Below are 14,180 nucleotides of genomic sequence, written 5' to 3'. Positions count from 1 at the left end.
ATTCCCACTTCATCTCCATCTCGTAGATGTAGTGACCTTCGCTCATGCGCCGAATATAACACTAAGTTCAAATTTACTTAAATCTTGATAACCTGCCATTGTAGCAGCAGTAACCGATTTAACAACTGCGCCAGACACTTGTCTTGTATAGGCGTTGCCGTTGCCTCCTTACATCTCTGTATTTGAACACACTTCCCTATACCAGTTTCTTCGGCGCTTGAGAGAGAGAGAGAGAGAGAGAGAGAGAGAGAGAGAGAGAGAGAGAGAGAGAGAGCACGCGTTTTCACCAACAGTCACAGAAAGGGGGCTAGTGCTACATTCTGCACGAATCACATCCCCAGCCATTGTTGGAATGGTACCTTCCCTAGGGTAGTCGTTTGATAGGAAATGACGATATCTTGCACCGATCAGCCTCTTTGATAGTATGCAAGCCCCTATTAGTCTATCACCAGTAAGTCCTGTCCACACATTAATTGATGCATTGCTCCTCCAATTGAGTGTGGCATTCCACCAACTGCACATGGTGGTTATGAAAATTAATATTCCCATCTCGCATGATACTACCCTCGACTGTTAACAGTGTCTTTATCGTGAACTGCGGATCAAATAGTTCAAATTAAATCTACATCACATCTTTGAATCATCTCTTCAGCAGCAGGGCTTGGACGTGCTCTATATGACATGGGTATAGCAAATATTCGCGCAGGATCGCTTACACTAGAGAATGACTCTCTCCGATAGACGCTGGAATTCTACGTGCACTTGTTCCAGGATCTTTCCCCAGTTGTTACAATACTCGCTCCTCCACAACAGGAGTACACCTGGTGCGAGGTCCAACACGATCCGCCATTGTTGGAGTTACAGAACCAGAGTCTGCTAGTAGCTAAAATGAGAGCTGGATAACTGTGTGGATGGTACACTGCGTTCTGGATATGTTTTCAGCACACAGGACACAGGCTTCATTAGAACTAATTTATGTGCTCCTACGCAGGAATACGATTTACAGCAACACCACTAACGGATGATTACAGCATGGGCAACAAAAAGGGGAATATATCGATTTGTCTTTTTTATCACATCTCAAAATATGGAATACTTTTTCAACGCCCTTTATTTTGGCGACCGCGTCTTAGCCATCTCAAGCTATACAAGGATTTGTGCTTCGAGATCTGTCGAATGTATAATTTAAAAACCGATTTTATCCTCGTAGTCATTGGTACCTTGAGATAAATACTAGCCAATGTCAAGAGTGTCCTGTCTAGAACCTCCAGAGTGTGATAAAAAATGTGCAACGCACGAAATAGCACTGTCCGGATCCAATACTGCGAAACCAGTTCACTTCAGTGACCAGGCTCATTCCTGACGGAGCTATAATTTTGAGAGTACTTGCCTGCAAGCTATACCGAAAAATGTAATTTCTATTGTGAAAAAAGAAGATAAAATAACAAGAAAACTAAAACGCGATCTGCAATACCTACTAGAGTACTGACAATTACGTAAGATCAGTCAGTAAATAAACGAATGTCTTACATGTTATCTTTAGCTTCATTCAACACTGAAAAGATATACTTCACTATTAACACTTTAAACTTCTATTCCCCTAAATACGGCTTCAAAATTACAGCATCTGACTTACCTATTTTAATTACTTATATCAGACAACTTAAATTTAAACTATCATGATCATCAATATAGATGGTCTCCTTCACACTGAGAGAATCTTTCGTTACAATATGTACTCACATATTCCTTCGTTAACGCATTTCTGAACCGTGGGAATCACTCAACAGCTATAGACTATTCCGTAACAGAGCGCTAATACAGCTAGTCGCGAAAGCCAGCGCCTACCGTATAGGCAACCACATTCGCGCTATTGGCAACCGGGTAGCGGAGTAACAGGCGCCTCCATTAGTTACAGCAACTACAGGCGCCTGATACCCAAGTTTCATTATCCACTTGACGTCACATTCCTCCCCCCCCCCTCTCTCTCTCTCTCTCTCTCTCTCTCTCTTCCCCCCCCTCCCCCGCCCTTCTACATCTACATCGATAGCACGGTGAGTAGCGGAGGGTGTCCAGTACCACTACTAATTATTTCCGTTCCTGTTCCACTTCCAAATAGAGCGAGGGAAAAACGACATGCCTCCGTATGAGCCGTAATTTATCGTATCTTATCTTCGTGGTCCTTGCGCGCAATTGCTTTTGGCTACAGTAGAGTCGTGTGGCAGTCAGCAGTTATGTGACTGGATTCGTGATTCCCTGCCAGACAGGTCACAGTTCGTAGTAACTGACGGGAAGTCATCGAGTAAAACAGGAGTGATTTCTGGCATTTACCAAGGTACTGTTATGGGCCCTCTGGTGTTCCTTATCTATATAAACGATTTAGAAGGCTATATGAGCAGCCGTTTTAGGTTGTTTTCATATGATACTGTCGTTTATCGTCTAATAATGTCATCAGAAGATCAAAACAAATTACAAAACGATTTAGAAAAGATACCTGTATGGTGCGAAAAATTCGCAATTAACCTTAAATAAAGGAAAGTGTGAGGTCATCCACATGAGTGCTAAAAGGAATCCGTTAAATTTTGGTTACACGATAAATCAATCTAATCTAAAGGCCCGTAAGTGTACCAAGGAATTACAGTTACGAACAACTTAAATTGCAAGGAACACACAGAAAATGTTGAGGGGAAGGCTAACCAAAGACTGCGTTTTATTGGCAGAACACTTAGGAGATGCAACAGATCTACTAAAGAGACTGCCTACACTTCGCTTGTCCGTCCTGTTTTGGAGTACTGCTGCGCGGTGTGGAATCCTTACCAGGCAGGATTAACGAAGTACATCGAGAAACTTGAAAGAGCAGCAGCACGTTTTGTATTATCGCGAAACAGTGTAGAGGGTGTCACTGAAATGATACAGGATTTGGGGTGGACATCATTCAAACAAAGGCGATTTTCATTGCGGGGGAACCTTCTCGCGAAATTTCAATCACGAGCTTTCTCCTCCGAATGCGAAAATATTTTGATGACGTCGACCTACATAGGGAGAAACGATTATCACGATAAAATAAGGGAAGTCAGAGCTCGCACGGAAACATGTCCGCATTTTCCGTCAGCTGTTCGAGACTGGAATAACAGTGAATTATTGTGAAGGTGGTTCGATGAACCCTCTGCCGGGCACTTATGTACTATTTGACCGAGCGAGGTGGCGCAGTGGTTAGCACACTGGACTCGCATTCGGGAGGACGACGGTTCAATCCCGTCTCCAGCCATCCTGATTTAGGTTTTCCGTGATTTCCCTAAATCGTTTCAGGTAAATGCCGGGATGGTTCCTTTGAAAGGCCACGGCCGATTTCCTTCCCCATCCTTCCCTAAACCGAGCTTGCGACCCGTCTCCAATGACCTCGTTGTCGACGGGACGTTAAACAACACTAACCTAACTAACCTATGTACTATTTGTACAGTATCCATCTAGTTGTAGATGTACATTCTGTGGGCAAGTATTGGTTCGGTCAAAATTTACTACATACGTAATATATACTTCTCTTCTTAATCACCTTTACAAATCTACTTATTTTATATCTGTTTTAATTATCACGGCACGTGTAATTAAGTTACTGTAAAGCTCTTATGTCTAGATCTAGTAAACGAAAAATAAAGAAATTTTTCACATAAAAGTAGTATAATATGTAGATTCAAAATGTGCAACTGACAATCTTCTGATAATAACTGTGTTCTGGTGAAAATTCCTTTTCCCCTAGTGTGGCACCTGCCGCACCTGGATTACAATGTTATTACTAATTATTGAAGTGAGTTCATAAATCCACATTGACATGTTATCACGAAACTAAACTCTCATAGAGAAGAACTCAGAAACGTTTCTATTGTTGCAGCTGCACTTGACATTTATGCCAAAGTTCAGAAGTGAGCAGTTAGGCATCTTGGCGAAAGGCGGCGAGGAATGGGATCTTGTGCTCTAAATACATTCACATCAGTGCGCAGTAACAGTTCAATGGCACTTCAGAAACAAATTCAACGAAAATCCAACTGCCAAGCCCATTCGGCGACGGTGTGCTCAATTTAATCCTCCGTGATGCCTCTGTGAGGTAAATGAACGGGTCGGCCTGCGTGCGGGCGAGTTTCGCATGTAGCCCACAGAGCAGGCGGAACGTACAATACTGTTTGGAAGCTCTTAAAGAAACAAGCTGAAGCCTTACCGCTTGCTATTGATAGAAGTTCTTCCGACTGCTGATGGGGAAATAGACACTTTACATTTTCGGCACAGTTGCAACAGCGTATGGAAGAGGATGGATTATGTGAGAAACTTAGCCTCAGTGATGAAGCAACATTTCTTGAGAATGGCACAGTGAACAGACAGTGTGGGAGTCCAGGGTGGGGGGGGGAGGGGGTGTACAGAATTCTCACGCTATCAGGCAGCACATTCGAGATTTAGCAGAGGTTAATTTGTTCTGTGCCGTCTCACGGTTTAAAGTTTACCGTTACAAGATACGTATTTGGACATGCTGAAAAATTGGCTCATGTCACAACTGGAAACGGACAGTAGGGAATTGATCTACCAACGGGATGGTGCTGCAGCACCCCACTTTCAGCATGCGGTTCGTGAATTCTTAAACAGGAAATCGAGAAACCGGTGGATCGGTCGTAGCTAGGCCGATGATCAGCAATTCGTGTCATGGACCCCACGCTCTCTCAACATAACGTAATGCGTTTTTTTTTTTCTGTGCGGTTACGTGGAAGATTCAGTGTTCACGCCTCCTCTACCAAAGAACTTACCAGAATTGCGAGCTCGAAACAACAGCGCTTTTGAACAGATGGATAAGAACATGCTGCGCCCAATGAGGGAAGAACTTTACTATCGATTTTATGTCTGTAGAAGCAGCGAGGACTCGGGGGGGGGGGGGGGGGGGGGGTGAGCACACATGGAGCAAGTGCTATTATATAAAACAAAGAAAAACTTTTGAAGTTGTTCTACGTGTGTGCGAAGCCCATTAAGTGTCAAGTAATATAGCTACAGCAAATCCGTGAAATTGCTTCAGTCATTTATGGTGTGTGTGTGTGTGTGTGTGTGTGTGTGTGTGTGTGTGTGTGTGTGTACGAGGGTAATCCCAAAAGTAAGGTCTCCTATTTTTTTTTTATAAGTACAGAACTCTGTTTGTGTGGCAGTTGGTCAAACTCTTATGAAGAGTGCTTCACGCGCTGTGTGTAAACCTGCGTACGCCGCGCTGAGGCGCTCAGTCTTGGCTTGGCAGCCGTGGAGAATGGAGCTCCCGTTGGATGTTACCGCCAAGCGCGAATTGTGCGCAGTTATTCGGTTTTTGAACGCAAAGGGCACTGCGCCGATTTAAATCCATCGTTAATTGATGGAAGTTTATGGTGAGTCGTGCACGGATGTCAAAAATGTTCTTAAGTGGTGTAGAGAGTTTGCAGCTAGTCGGACCGAAATTCACGACAAACAGAGGAGCAGGAGACGGTCAATTTCTGAGGAAACAGTGTTGACGGTTGAGCAAAGCATGCGTGAAGATCGGCGGATCACACTAGATGATCTCTGCAAGTTTATTCCTGAGGTTTCCCGAAGCACCACTCAGAGAATTTTAGCAGAAACATTGAACTACCGGAAGGTTGCGGAAGATGTGTGTCACGCATGCTGACTGAGGACCACATGCGGCACCGAGTTTATGCTTCCCGCGCATTTCTTCGCCGCCTTGCAGCCGAACAGGACAACTTTCTGGACTCAATTGCCATGGGTAACGAAACCTGGGCATACCACTTTACACATTTGGCAGGAAAGCGATTCAGGTCCGACGACGAGGTGAAAGAAGTGGTTCATAACTTTCTGAACAGCAAGGCTGGTATGACATGGGCATACAAAAACTGCCACAGCGTCTACAAAAATGCATCGACAGAAATGGTGATTATGTCGAAAAATAGCTAAATGTTCAATCTGTAAACTGATGTAGAAATAAACAGGTCTATGTATGTATTAAAAAGTTGGAGACCTTTCTCTTGGGATTACCCTCGTACGTACGCCACTTCTCGCTTCTTTCTCGTTTCATGGTCATCAGTCGCAATTTCTCTGGTGTTTCAACAGATATTTGTAATTTCGTTTTTGTACTCATTTTTGTGTGCTGTATCTTAATATGTAAATACATCGTTTTTTTCTCCTCTGTGGCGAAATATACCCACAAACACTTCACAAACTTACCGACCTGATGTTTTCTACACGGTTGTACTGCACCAGTAAGTGGACTACGCCTGTCAGTGTAGAGTGACTGTTTTGCATCCACCAGTCCACACTTCAAAATCTGACCTACTGCTGAGGCGAAAAATACCAGCATTTGCTTGCTCTTGCCGCATGTAATTGAAGGTACTACTCTACCTAAAAGCATACTACTTGTAATAGCTACAATTATTATGCTACAAATGATATGAACACTGATGCAATGTTGTTCACTGCACTGTCCTGAGTTACTAATAAACATATCTGCACATGTACCTGTTGTGCATACCTCTTGCCAGTAGTTGGCTTATGAAGTCAGCCACAAGTATGGTAGAGTAGTAGTAGTAGTAGTAGTAATAGTAATAGTAATAGTAATAGTAATAGTAATAGTAATAGTAATAGTAATAGTAATAGTAATAGTAATAGTAATAGTAATAGTAATAGTAATAGTAATAGTAATAGTAATAGTAATAGTAATAGTAATAGTAATAGTAATAGTAATAGTAATAGTAATAGTAATAGTAATAGTAATAGTAATAGTAATAGTAATAGTAATAGTAATAGTAATAGTAATAGTAATAGTAATAGTAATAGTAATAGTAATAGTAATAGTAATAGTAATAGTAATAGTAATAGTAATAGTAATAGTAATAGTAATAGTAATAGTAATAGTAATAGTAATAGTAATAGTAATAGTAATAGTAATAGTAATAGTAATAGTAGTAGTAGTAGTAGTAGTAGTAGTAGTAGTAATAGTAATAGTAATAGTAATAGTAATAGTAATAGTAATAGTAGTAGTAGTAGTAGTAATAGTAATAGTAATAGTAATAGTAATAGTAATAGTAATAGTAGTAGTAGTAGTAGTAATAGTAGTAGTAATAGTAATAGTAGTAGTAATAGTAATAGTAGTAGTAATAGTAATAGTAGTAGTAGTAGAACAGAGTAGTAGTAGTAGTAGTAGTAGTAGTAGTAGTAGTAGTAGTAAAAGGAGTAGAATAGAGCAGCAGTAATAGGAGTAGAATACAATACAGATAGTAGTAGAATAGAATAGAATAGAATAGAATAGAATAGAATAGAATAGGAGTAGAGCAGAGCAGAATAGGAGTAGAGCAGAGCAGAATAGGAGTAGAGCAGAGCAGAATAGGAGTAGAGCAGAGCAGAATAGGAGTAGAGCAGAGCAGAATAGGAGTAGAGCAGAGCAGAATAGGAGTAGAGCAGAGCAGAATAGGAGTAGAGCAGAGCAGAATAGGAGTAGAGCAGAGCAGAATAGGAGTAGAGCAGAGCAGAATAGGAGTAGAGCAGAGCAGAATAGGAGCAGAGCAGAGCAGAATAGGAGTAGAGCAGAGCAGAGCAGAATAGGAGTAGAGTAGAGCAGAATAGGAGCAGAGCAGAGCAGAGCAGAATAGGAGTAGAGTAGAGCAGAGCAGAATAGGAGTAGAGTAGAGCAGAGCAGAATAGGAGTAGAGTAGAGCAGAGCAGAATAGGAGTAGAGTAGAGCAGAGCAGAATAGGAGTAGAGTAGAGCAGAGCAGAATAGGAGTAGAGTAGAGCAGAGCAGAATAGGAGTAGAGTAGAGCAGGGCAGAATAGGAGTAGAGTAGAGCAGAGCAGAATAGGAGTAGAGCAGAGCAGAATAGGAGTAGAGTAGAGCAGAATAGGAGTAGAGTAGAGCAGAATAGGAGTAGAGTAGAGCAGAATAGGAGTAGAGTAGAGCAGAATAGGAGTAGAGTAGAATAGGTACAGTAGGGGTAGGACAGGGTAGGATAGAGTAGAGAGTACGAACCTTGCGGTAGTCGGGCAGCGACAGCGCGGCGGCGCCGGGGCTGGAGGCGAGCAGCACGCGCTCCCGCAGGCCCGCGTCCTCCAGCGAGGCCGGCTCGGAGAACTCCCGCAGGGAGTCAGAGTTGGAGCGCTGCGCCTGCGCCATGTCCTCGTCCGCCTGCAGCTGCAACACACACGTCACCGTCGTCAACACTCACCTTTATTTCCTACCTAACTGTACATCCCTCTAAACAAAAGAACTGTGTGGAGCAGTCGGCAGAAAGCAAACACGGCGCACGCCAGGTCACACGTGAGCACTGCAACATTTGTAACAATCTGACGGTCTTGGTTCAGTCATCAATCATACTGTGTACAGTCCCAGCTCGGCTCTATCCGATTTTTCGACGTATCCAAAACATAAAGCGAAGCACTGAAGTATCGTTCAATACCGTTGATGACTATGTGATGTAGAATGTTAAGGAACACAGTGCCCGATTAAAAGTACGAGCGTCGTTCAATACGTAACACCCCAAATGTTTTTCCTCAGAACATATTTATTGTTAAGAATCAGAATTTGGTGACATTGTACATCAGCCGGCCGCTGTGGCCCAGCGGTTCTAGGCGCTTCAGTCCGGAACCGCGCTGCTGCTACGGTCGCAGGTTCGAATCCCGCCTCGCGCATGGATGTGTGATGTCCTTAGGTTAGTTAGGTTTAAGTAGTTCTAAGTCTAGGGAACTGAGAACCTCAGATGTTTTAAGTCCCACAGTGTTTAGAGCCATTTGAACCAATATACATCAACGTAACTTATTTTTCTCCTTAGTCTCGACCACGTTTTATGGCCGTACGACAACGTTATGGAAGAGCATGTATTCCATGCCGGTAAAAGCACTTGTCCTGTTGGCGTAGCCAAGTTTTCACTGCATGACTGACGCTCTCATTCCCCGTACAGAATCTTTAAGCTCCAACAATTCACATGAAATGGCCTTTCTTTGAACCTTGTAGTCAGCCGTGAGCATTCGTGGAACCCATTATGAGCACCTACTCAATTGAATATTAGAGTGTCTCGATCATCTCAGACGCACTTCCACTGCGGACCGAGCACTGTGGAGCCACTTGTCCATCTGTGATGCGCCGGTCGGCACGAATAATGGCATCCGCAAGACTCAGCTGTGACAGGACGTCCCGAGCGTGGAGCTCTGTTTCTGCATTTCCTGACGCTGTAATATTCTTTACCGATCGCCCAACTGTACTCCTAACAAATGCAGCGTCGCCATACGCTGCACACAAACGTTTATGGATGTTCACCACAGTTTCTTTTTCTGCACACAAGATTTCAATAACGGCACGCTGCTTGTAACGTGAGTTGTATGTAGACGCCATTTTGACGCTGTACTACGGTTCTGCCATCTGCCAGAACGGTTCGAAACTTCGACGGCGCACAGAGCAAACATGAGATGTGAAGCACCAATGAGGACGTTTCTCTATGCACGAGTGCTATTTGAAAAGTAAGGAACAATAGGTCGCGAAATGGGAACCACAGTGAAAAATCAAAACTGTTTTATTTGCAACGGTTAGCTACACCCTCTAGCTACTTCTCTAGACAGTCGCCGCTGAGACTTAGGCATCTGTCGTAGCGTTGTACCAGCTTTTCAATTCCCTCGTTATAGAAGACAGCCGCCAGTGCTTTTCGACAGTTTTCTACTCTGGACTGCATCTCGTTCTCTGCGTGAAAATATTGTCTTCATAGCCATCGGTTCACTTGAGCACAGATGAACCTCGAGGGTAGCCAGTTATGGGCTGTATTGTGGGTGATCAAACACTCCCCATCGAAAACACTGCAGCAGCCATCTTCATTGCCCCTGCAGAGCGCGGCCGGGAATTGTCGCGCAGAACGAACCGCATGACAGTTATGTCATGTGGATTGCATAGCCTCAGGCGAAATCTTTCGCCAGGCCCTCATACCTGGCGGGAGATGCTAATTTCTAGCCACCATTACGGTCTCACTGTGAGCTCAGAACTGAAAAGAGAGGCATCACGCAATCGACAGGCGTACTAGAGACAGTGCCCAACGTATCTGTGCGAAGCTTCATCATATTCTCACTGTATTTTCCACTTCGCGACCGATCGTTCCTTACTTTCCGAATAACCCTCGTAAATTAACGTTTTTTTTTTAATGTGGGGCATTACTTACTAAACGACCCTCGCAGAATCCGGACAGCGCTATGTAGAACAGAACTGACCACTGGATGCCGCGAGAGACGGATCCCCCAGTGCAAAACGAGACGCCGAGTGCTGTGTTGTCAGTGGAGAAGCAGGAACAGCAGAGTGAGTCGGTCAGCAGAGCTCAGGCAACGCGGCTTAGTCGTTCGATTTCAAGTGACAAGGGTAGGCCACGACTTTGGGATCACGGATTTACTTCGGATATTGTACACCTTTAACAGGCCATTAAAACAATATAATGTGCCAGTGGTAAGGTGCATTACTTCGGCAATTCCGAGAAAATCGCAAGACAAGTCTTACGCGTCTGTTATGTAACTGGTGTATCTGTGCGAAGGTGGAGGAAGCTTTAGTTCGTAGCAGTCGAGCGATGCATATGGCTGCTAGCGTAGGGGTAAAGTGTTTGGACATGAAACTGCATTCTGCGATTGCTGTCCATGGTGGCGGCAATTTCACGCCGCACGGTAGCTCAGCGTGTTCGGTCAGAGGGTTAGCTGCCCTCTGTAATAAAAAAACTGAGGTAACTGATCAACGACGAAATTAAACGGGTGTCGGCCTGAGCAGATGCAACGAACGAAAGCGAAGAAAATGAGATAAAAAAAAAAACAGAACAAGAAGAAAGCGGTTAGCTTTCGAGCTCCGTAAGACGAGCGTGTATGAGGCCACGTTTCGAATGCCACTCAAACCATTTTTGTAGTACAAGTGTAAATTCTGTGACATTCAAAAAATGTGCACCTACACTATGCGTTCTTGCTACATTAGGCCGCTACGCAGGTTAGCTGCCAAATGGGTCCTGCCTCTGTGTCTACAGCTCGAAGCGTCGAGGTGCAAAGTAGTTCTGGGTACCTTATCCGATTGCATGTATAACGGATTTCGTATACCACGACAGGCATACATCAGGAAAACTCTATGCGTTTCTCCATTTACTTGACGGTTATAAATGTTTTTTTTTTCAGATAAGTAAATTTAATTAAAACCAGTAAGTAATCACATAACATGAAATTTACTAAAACTTCGTGCAAATACAAGCGGTTTCTTTTTTAATTTTATTACCTCTCAAATGTCAAATTAAATATGGGCAGTGACGAATAAAATATAGATTAAAAATTAAGTTTGAGCTGGCGTCGAACCGCCGTCTCATACACATTATACACCAGGGTGTATACATGGGCAAGGAAAAAAAATCCCAGATTTTTCCTGGTTTTAGCGGATAAAAATACACTTTCTCCCGGGTGAAAATACACTTTTTCCGTGTTAAGTGACAGTATACTCTTCCTCGGCATGGTAAAACTAACCAATCCTTTGAATGTTTATGGTTTTATATACCGACGTAGAATTTCCTGGCACTTTAGAAAACGAAACTCAGGGGGGAAATACACGTTTTAAAAGACCTTTGATGTGCAGCAACATGTACACTGCATATTTCTGTATTACGAAGGTATAAATTTGAATTCCACCAAACACCGCATGTCACTTTTCGAAGCATTGAAATCGAGTTTGCGATGTGCGGTTGTAAGGCAGTCATAGTTCATGTCACGTGAACTCGCCAGCTGATGACAGCATAGGGCACGTGATGTAGTCAGCCAATAGCAAGATCACTCTTAAGAAATGCAAACACACAAATAAGAAAGTTAATGGTTTAAATTAACATACATAACATTCACATATAATATTGGTCTCTAAGATTAATAAGCTGGAAAAGAAGCTAAGCTTTCAAATATAATGTTGATCTTTTTGCGCGTGTTACATTTTAAGATACACCACACAAATGTGCCAGTAAAATTTTTAATAATGACATGAATGTCTGATCTTCTGGGCTCAAAATTCTTCGAAATGGTCATCCTCAAAGACTTGATTTTTAAACGAGAGTCAAACGCTTTGTGATTTAAGAAATTCATCGTACATTCTCGTACACAGTTCATCTTTCGTAAAAGGAAATTTGGTTTGAATGTAACGCTTTTAAAATCACCATTCGCAATATTTTCCTGCGACCTATTAGAAATAGGTTCGTTTCAGCAGTTGGAAAAGAGCGCCAGATAATAGGCGCTTACGCAGCTACGATGACGCAGCAAGCCCATAATTACATGTAAAACATTAAAAGATCTTACATTATGTCATAAAAGAAACAAGACATCAGAGGATACTTCAAGAGCAGCGGAATCTCGTGAGCCAATCTGAAATGCATAATTCGGCGTAAAATGCACATTCGTGTGTCCAGATTCGTATGTAAATTTTCTTGGAGTACCAGTATTGCATTATCTCATGTTTGGTTCTTTATTATGGAATAATGCCATACGTGCACTTGAAAGGCAGCGAACAGTTGAAACTGGCCAACAGTGTGAAATTAAACATTTCAAATAAAGCAGAAAAGATTAGCGAACCGACAAAAATAACTTCATTGTTCTGGAAGGCGATTAATTCTTGACTGTCAGGAAGGTGGAAATAAATTCTAAAACTAATAACATGTTTTAGCCTTCGGTAATTAAGCGAACGTATTTTAATTCATTTGATAACTCCCGGCCGCAAAAATCCGTTTGTTATCATTTAATGTGAGCAATAAACGAAGATGAAGCAACAAAATCACCACATCTCCCCACCAAAACTCAGACTGCTGTGGTCATCAGCGGCAGATTTACTACATTTCCGAACCGGGGCAATATTAAGTAGTGGCGCCCAGCCATACTTCTGTAACCAGAAGCGATTTGGAGGAACTACCCATTCGCGACTCAACTGCGCATGCGCACGAGCCCGCCCGCAACTGCTTCAACGAATCTAATTTAAACAGTTGTCACGTCACGCTCATCGGAAGCAATTTGTTGTTATAATGCAGTGCATAGTCTTCCTAAAGCCATTGACACACTATGCTGTTGGCAGACGCTTGTATGAGCACTGTGTTTTGTTGTTGTATACGGCCCATTTCCTTTGCAACATAAGTTTTACTTTCCTTTTTTTTTCTCTCGTTCATGTTTTATTGCCTCAGTATTACTCTGCAAAACCGGGATACCAGTCAAACTCACAAAAATTTAACTGAAAACTAAAACAATGAAAAATTCCCGGAATTCTAAACAAATCCCGGGTTTTTCCCGGTTTTCTCCCGGATGAAAAAATTCCCCGATTTTTCCCGGATCTCCCGGTTGTCCCTGTACACGTTCGTCTTACGTAGCTCGAACGCTAACCAGTAGCACAGCATGCGCTGTAACGTCCAGCACAGGCGCAAAGCTACATCAGTTACATAACAGACGCGTAAAACTTCTCTTCCTGTTTCCTCGGAATTGCCAGGTTAATACACCTCACAACTTACACATTGTTTGTTTTAGTGGCCCAAGTTTGAAGCAAATTGTCATGCCAACGTCGTGACCCCCCCCCCCCCCTCTTGATAGTGACAAATCCATTACAGACGTTGTCTGCTAGTGAAGTGATTGGGAAATGGAAACGAGAAGGAAGAATCACAGCTGAAACAAGACCAGGCAGACTTCATGTCAAAATACGAGGCATTACTTTTTCCAGACCGTCTTAGTATCACCGAGGTATGGGATGAATCCCGTACCACTGACAAATCAGCGAGCTTATATTTGGACTGCAATGTATGGGACCTACCTCAACAGCATAAGTACAAACCGTGGCCGAAACTTTGTGTGTTCTGACAGTTCATCTCGGGAATTGACCATCTCGACGATTTTTACCTGTTATCGATATTGATACTTGATCTAGACAGACAAAAATGACAAAAATATTTTTCGTGAGATGTAATTAGAAAATTTTCTGATTTTTTTCCCTTTACTTGCACTTTGAAACCTTGCTTCTTGGCAAATTTTATTATTCATAATTTGCGACTATCAAAATGTGTGTCATAAGTGACCGTATCTTTCGAGTGCATTGGCTTAGAAGCTTAAATATTTCTCATCCCCCAAGGGACGGTAGACAGTATACGACAACTTTCAGTTTGACACCCTTACCAGTTCCAGAGAA

At 42.8% G+C, this 14,180-nt stretch overlaps 1 protein-coding gene across 1 annotated transcript in view; it reads right to left on the bottom strand.

The window, feature by feature from the left end:
• The window catches only part of LOC126293261 (angiotensin-converting enzyme-related protein-like), a 123,568-nt gene extending 115,394 nt beyond the window's left edge, over positions 1-8,174 (bottom strand). The window contains exon 1 of the mRNA XM_049986377.1: positions 8,016-8,174. Within this exon, the coding sequence (XP_049842334.1) occupies positions 8,016-8,159 (144 nt within the window). The 5' untranslated portion in view covers positions 8,160-8,174. The remainder of the gene's footprint in view (positions 1-8,015) is intronic.
• Positions 8,175-14,180: the final 6,006 nt, after the last annotated feature.

The sequence above is a fragment of the Schistocerca gregaria genome, chromosome 10, assembly GCF_023897955.1.
Source record: "Schistocerca gregaria isolate iqSchGreg1 chromosome 10, iqSchGreg1.2, whole genome shotgun sequence".
Lineage (NCBI taxonomy): Eukaryota > Metazoa > Arthropoda > Insecta > Orthoptera > Acrididae > Schistocerca > Schistocerca gregaria.
The sequence above is the reverse complement of the archived record's forward strand: the minus strand, read 5'-3'. Positions and strand labels throughout refer to the sequence as shown.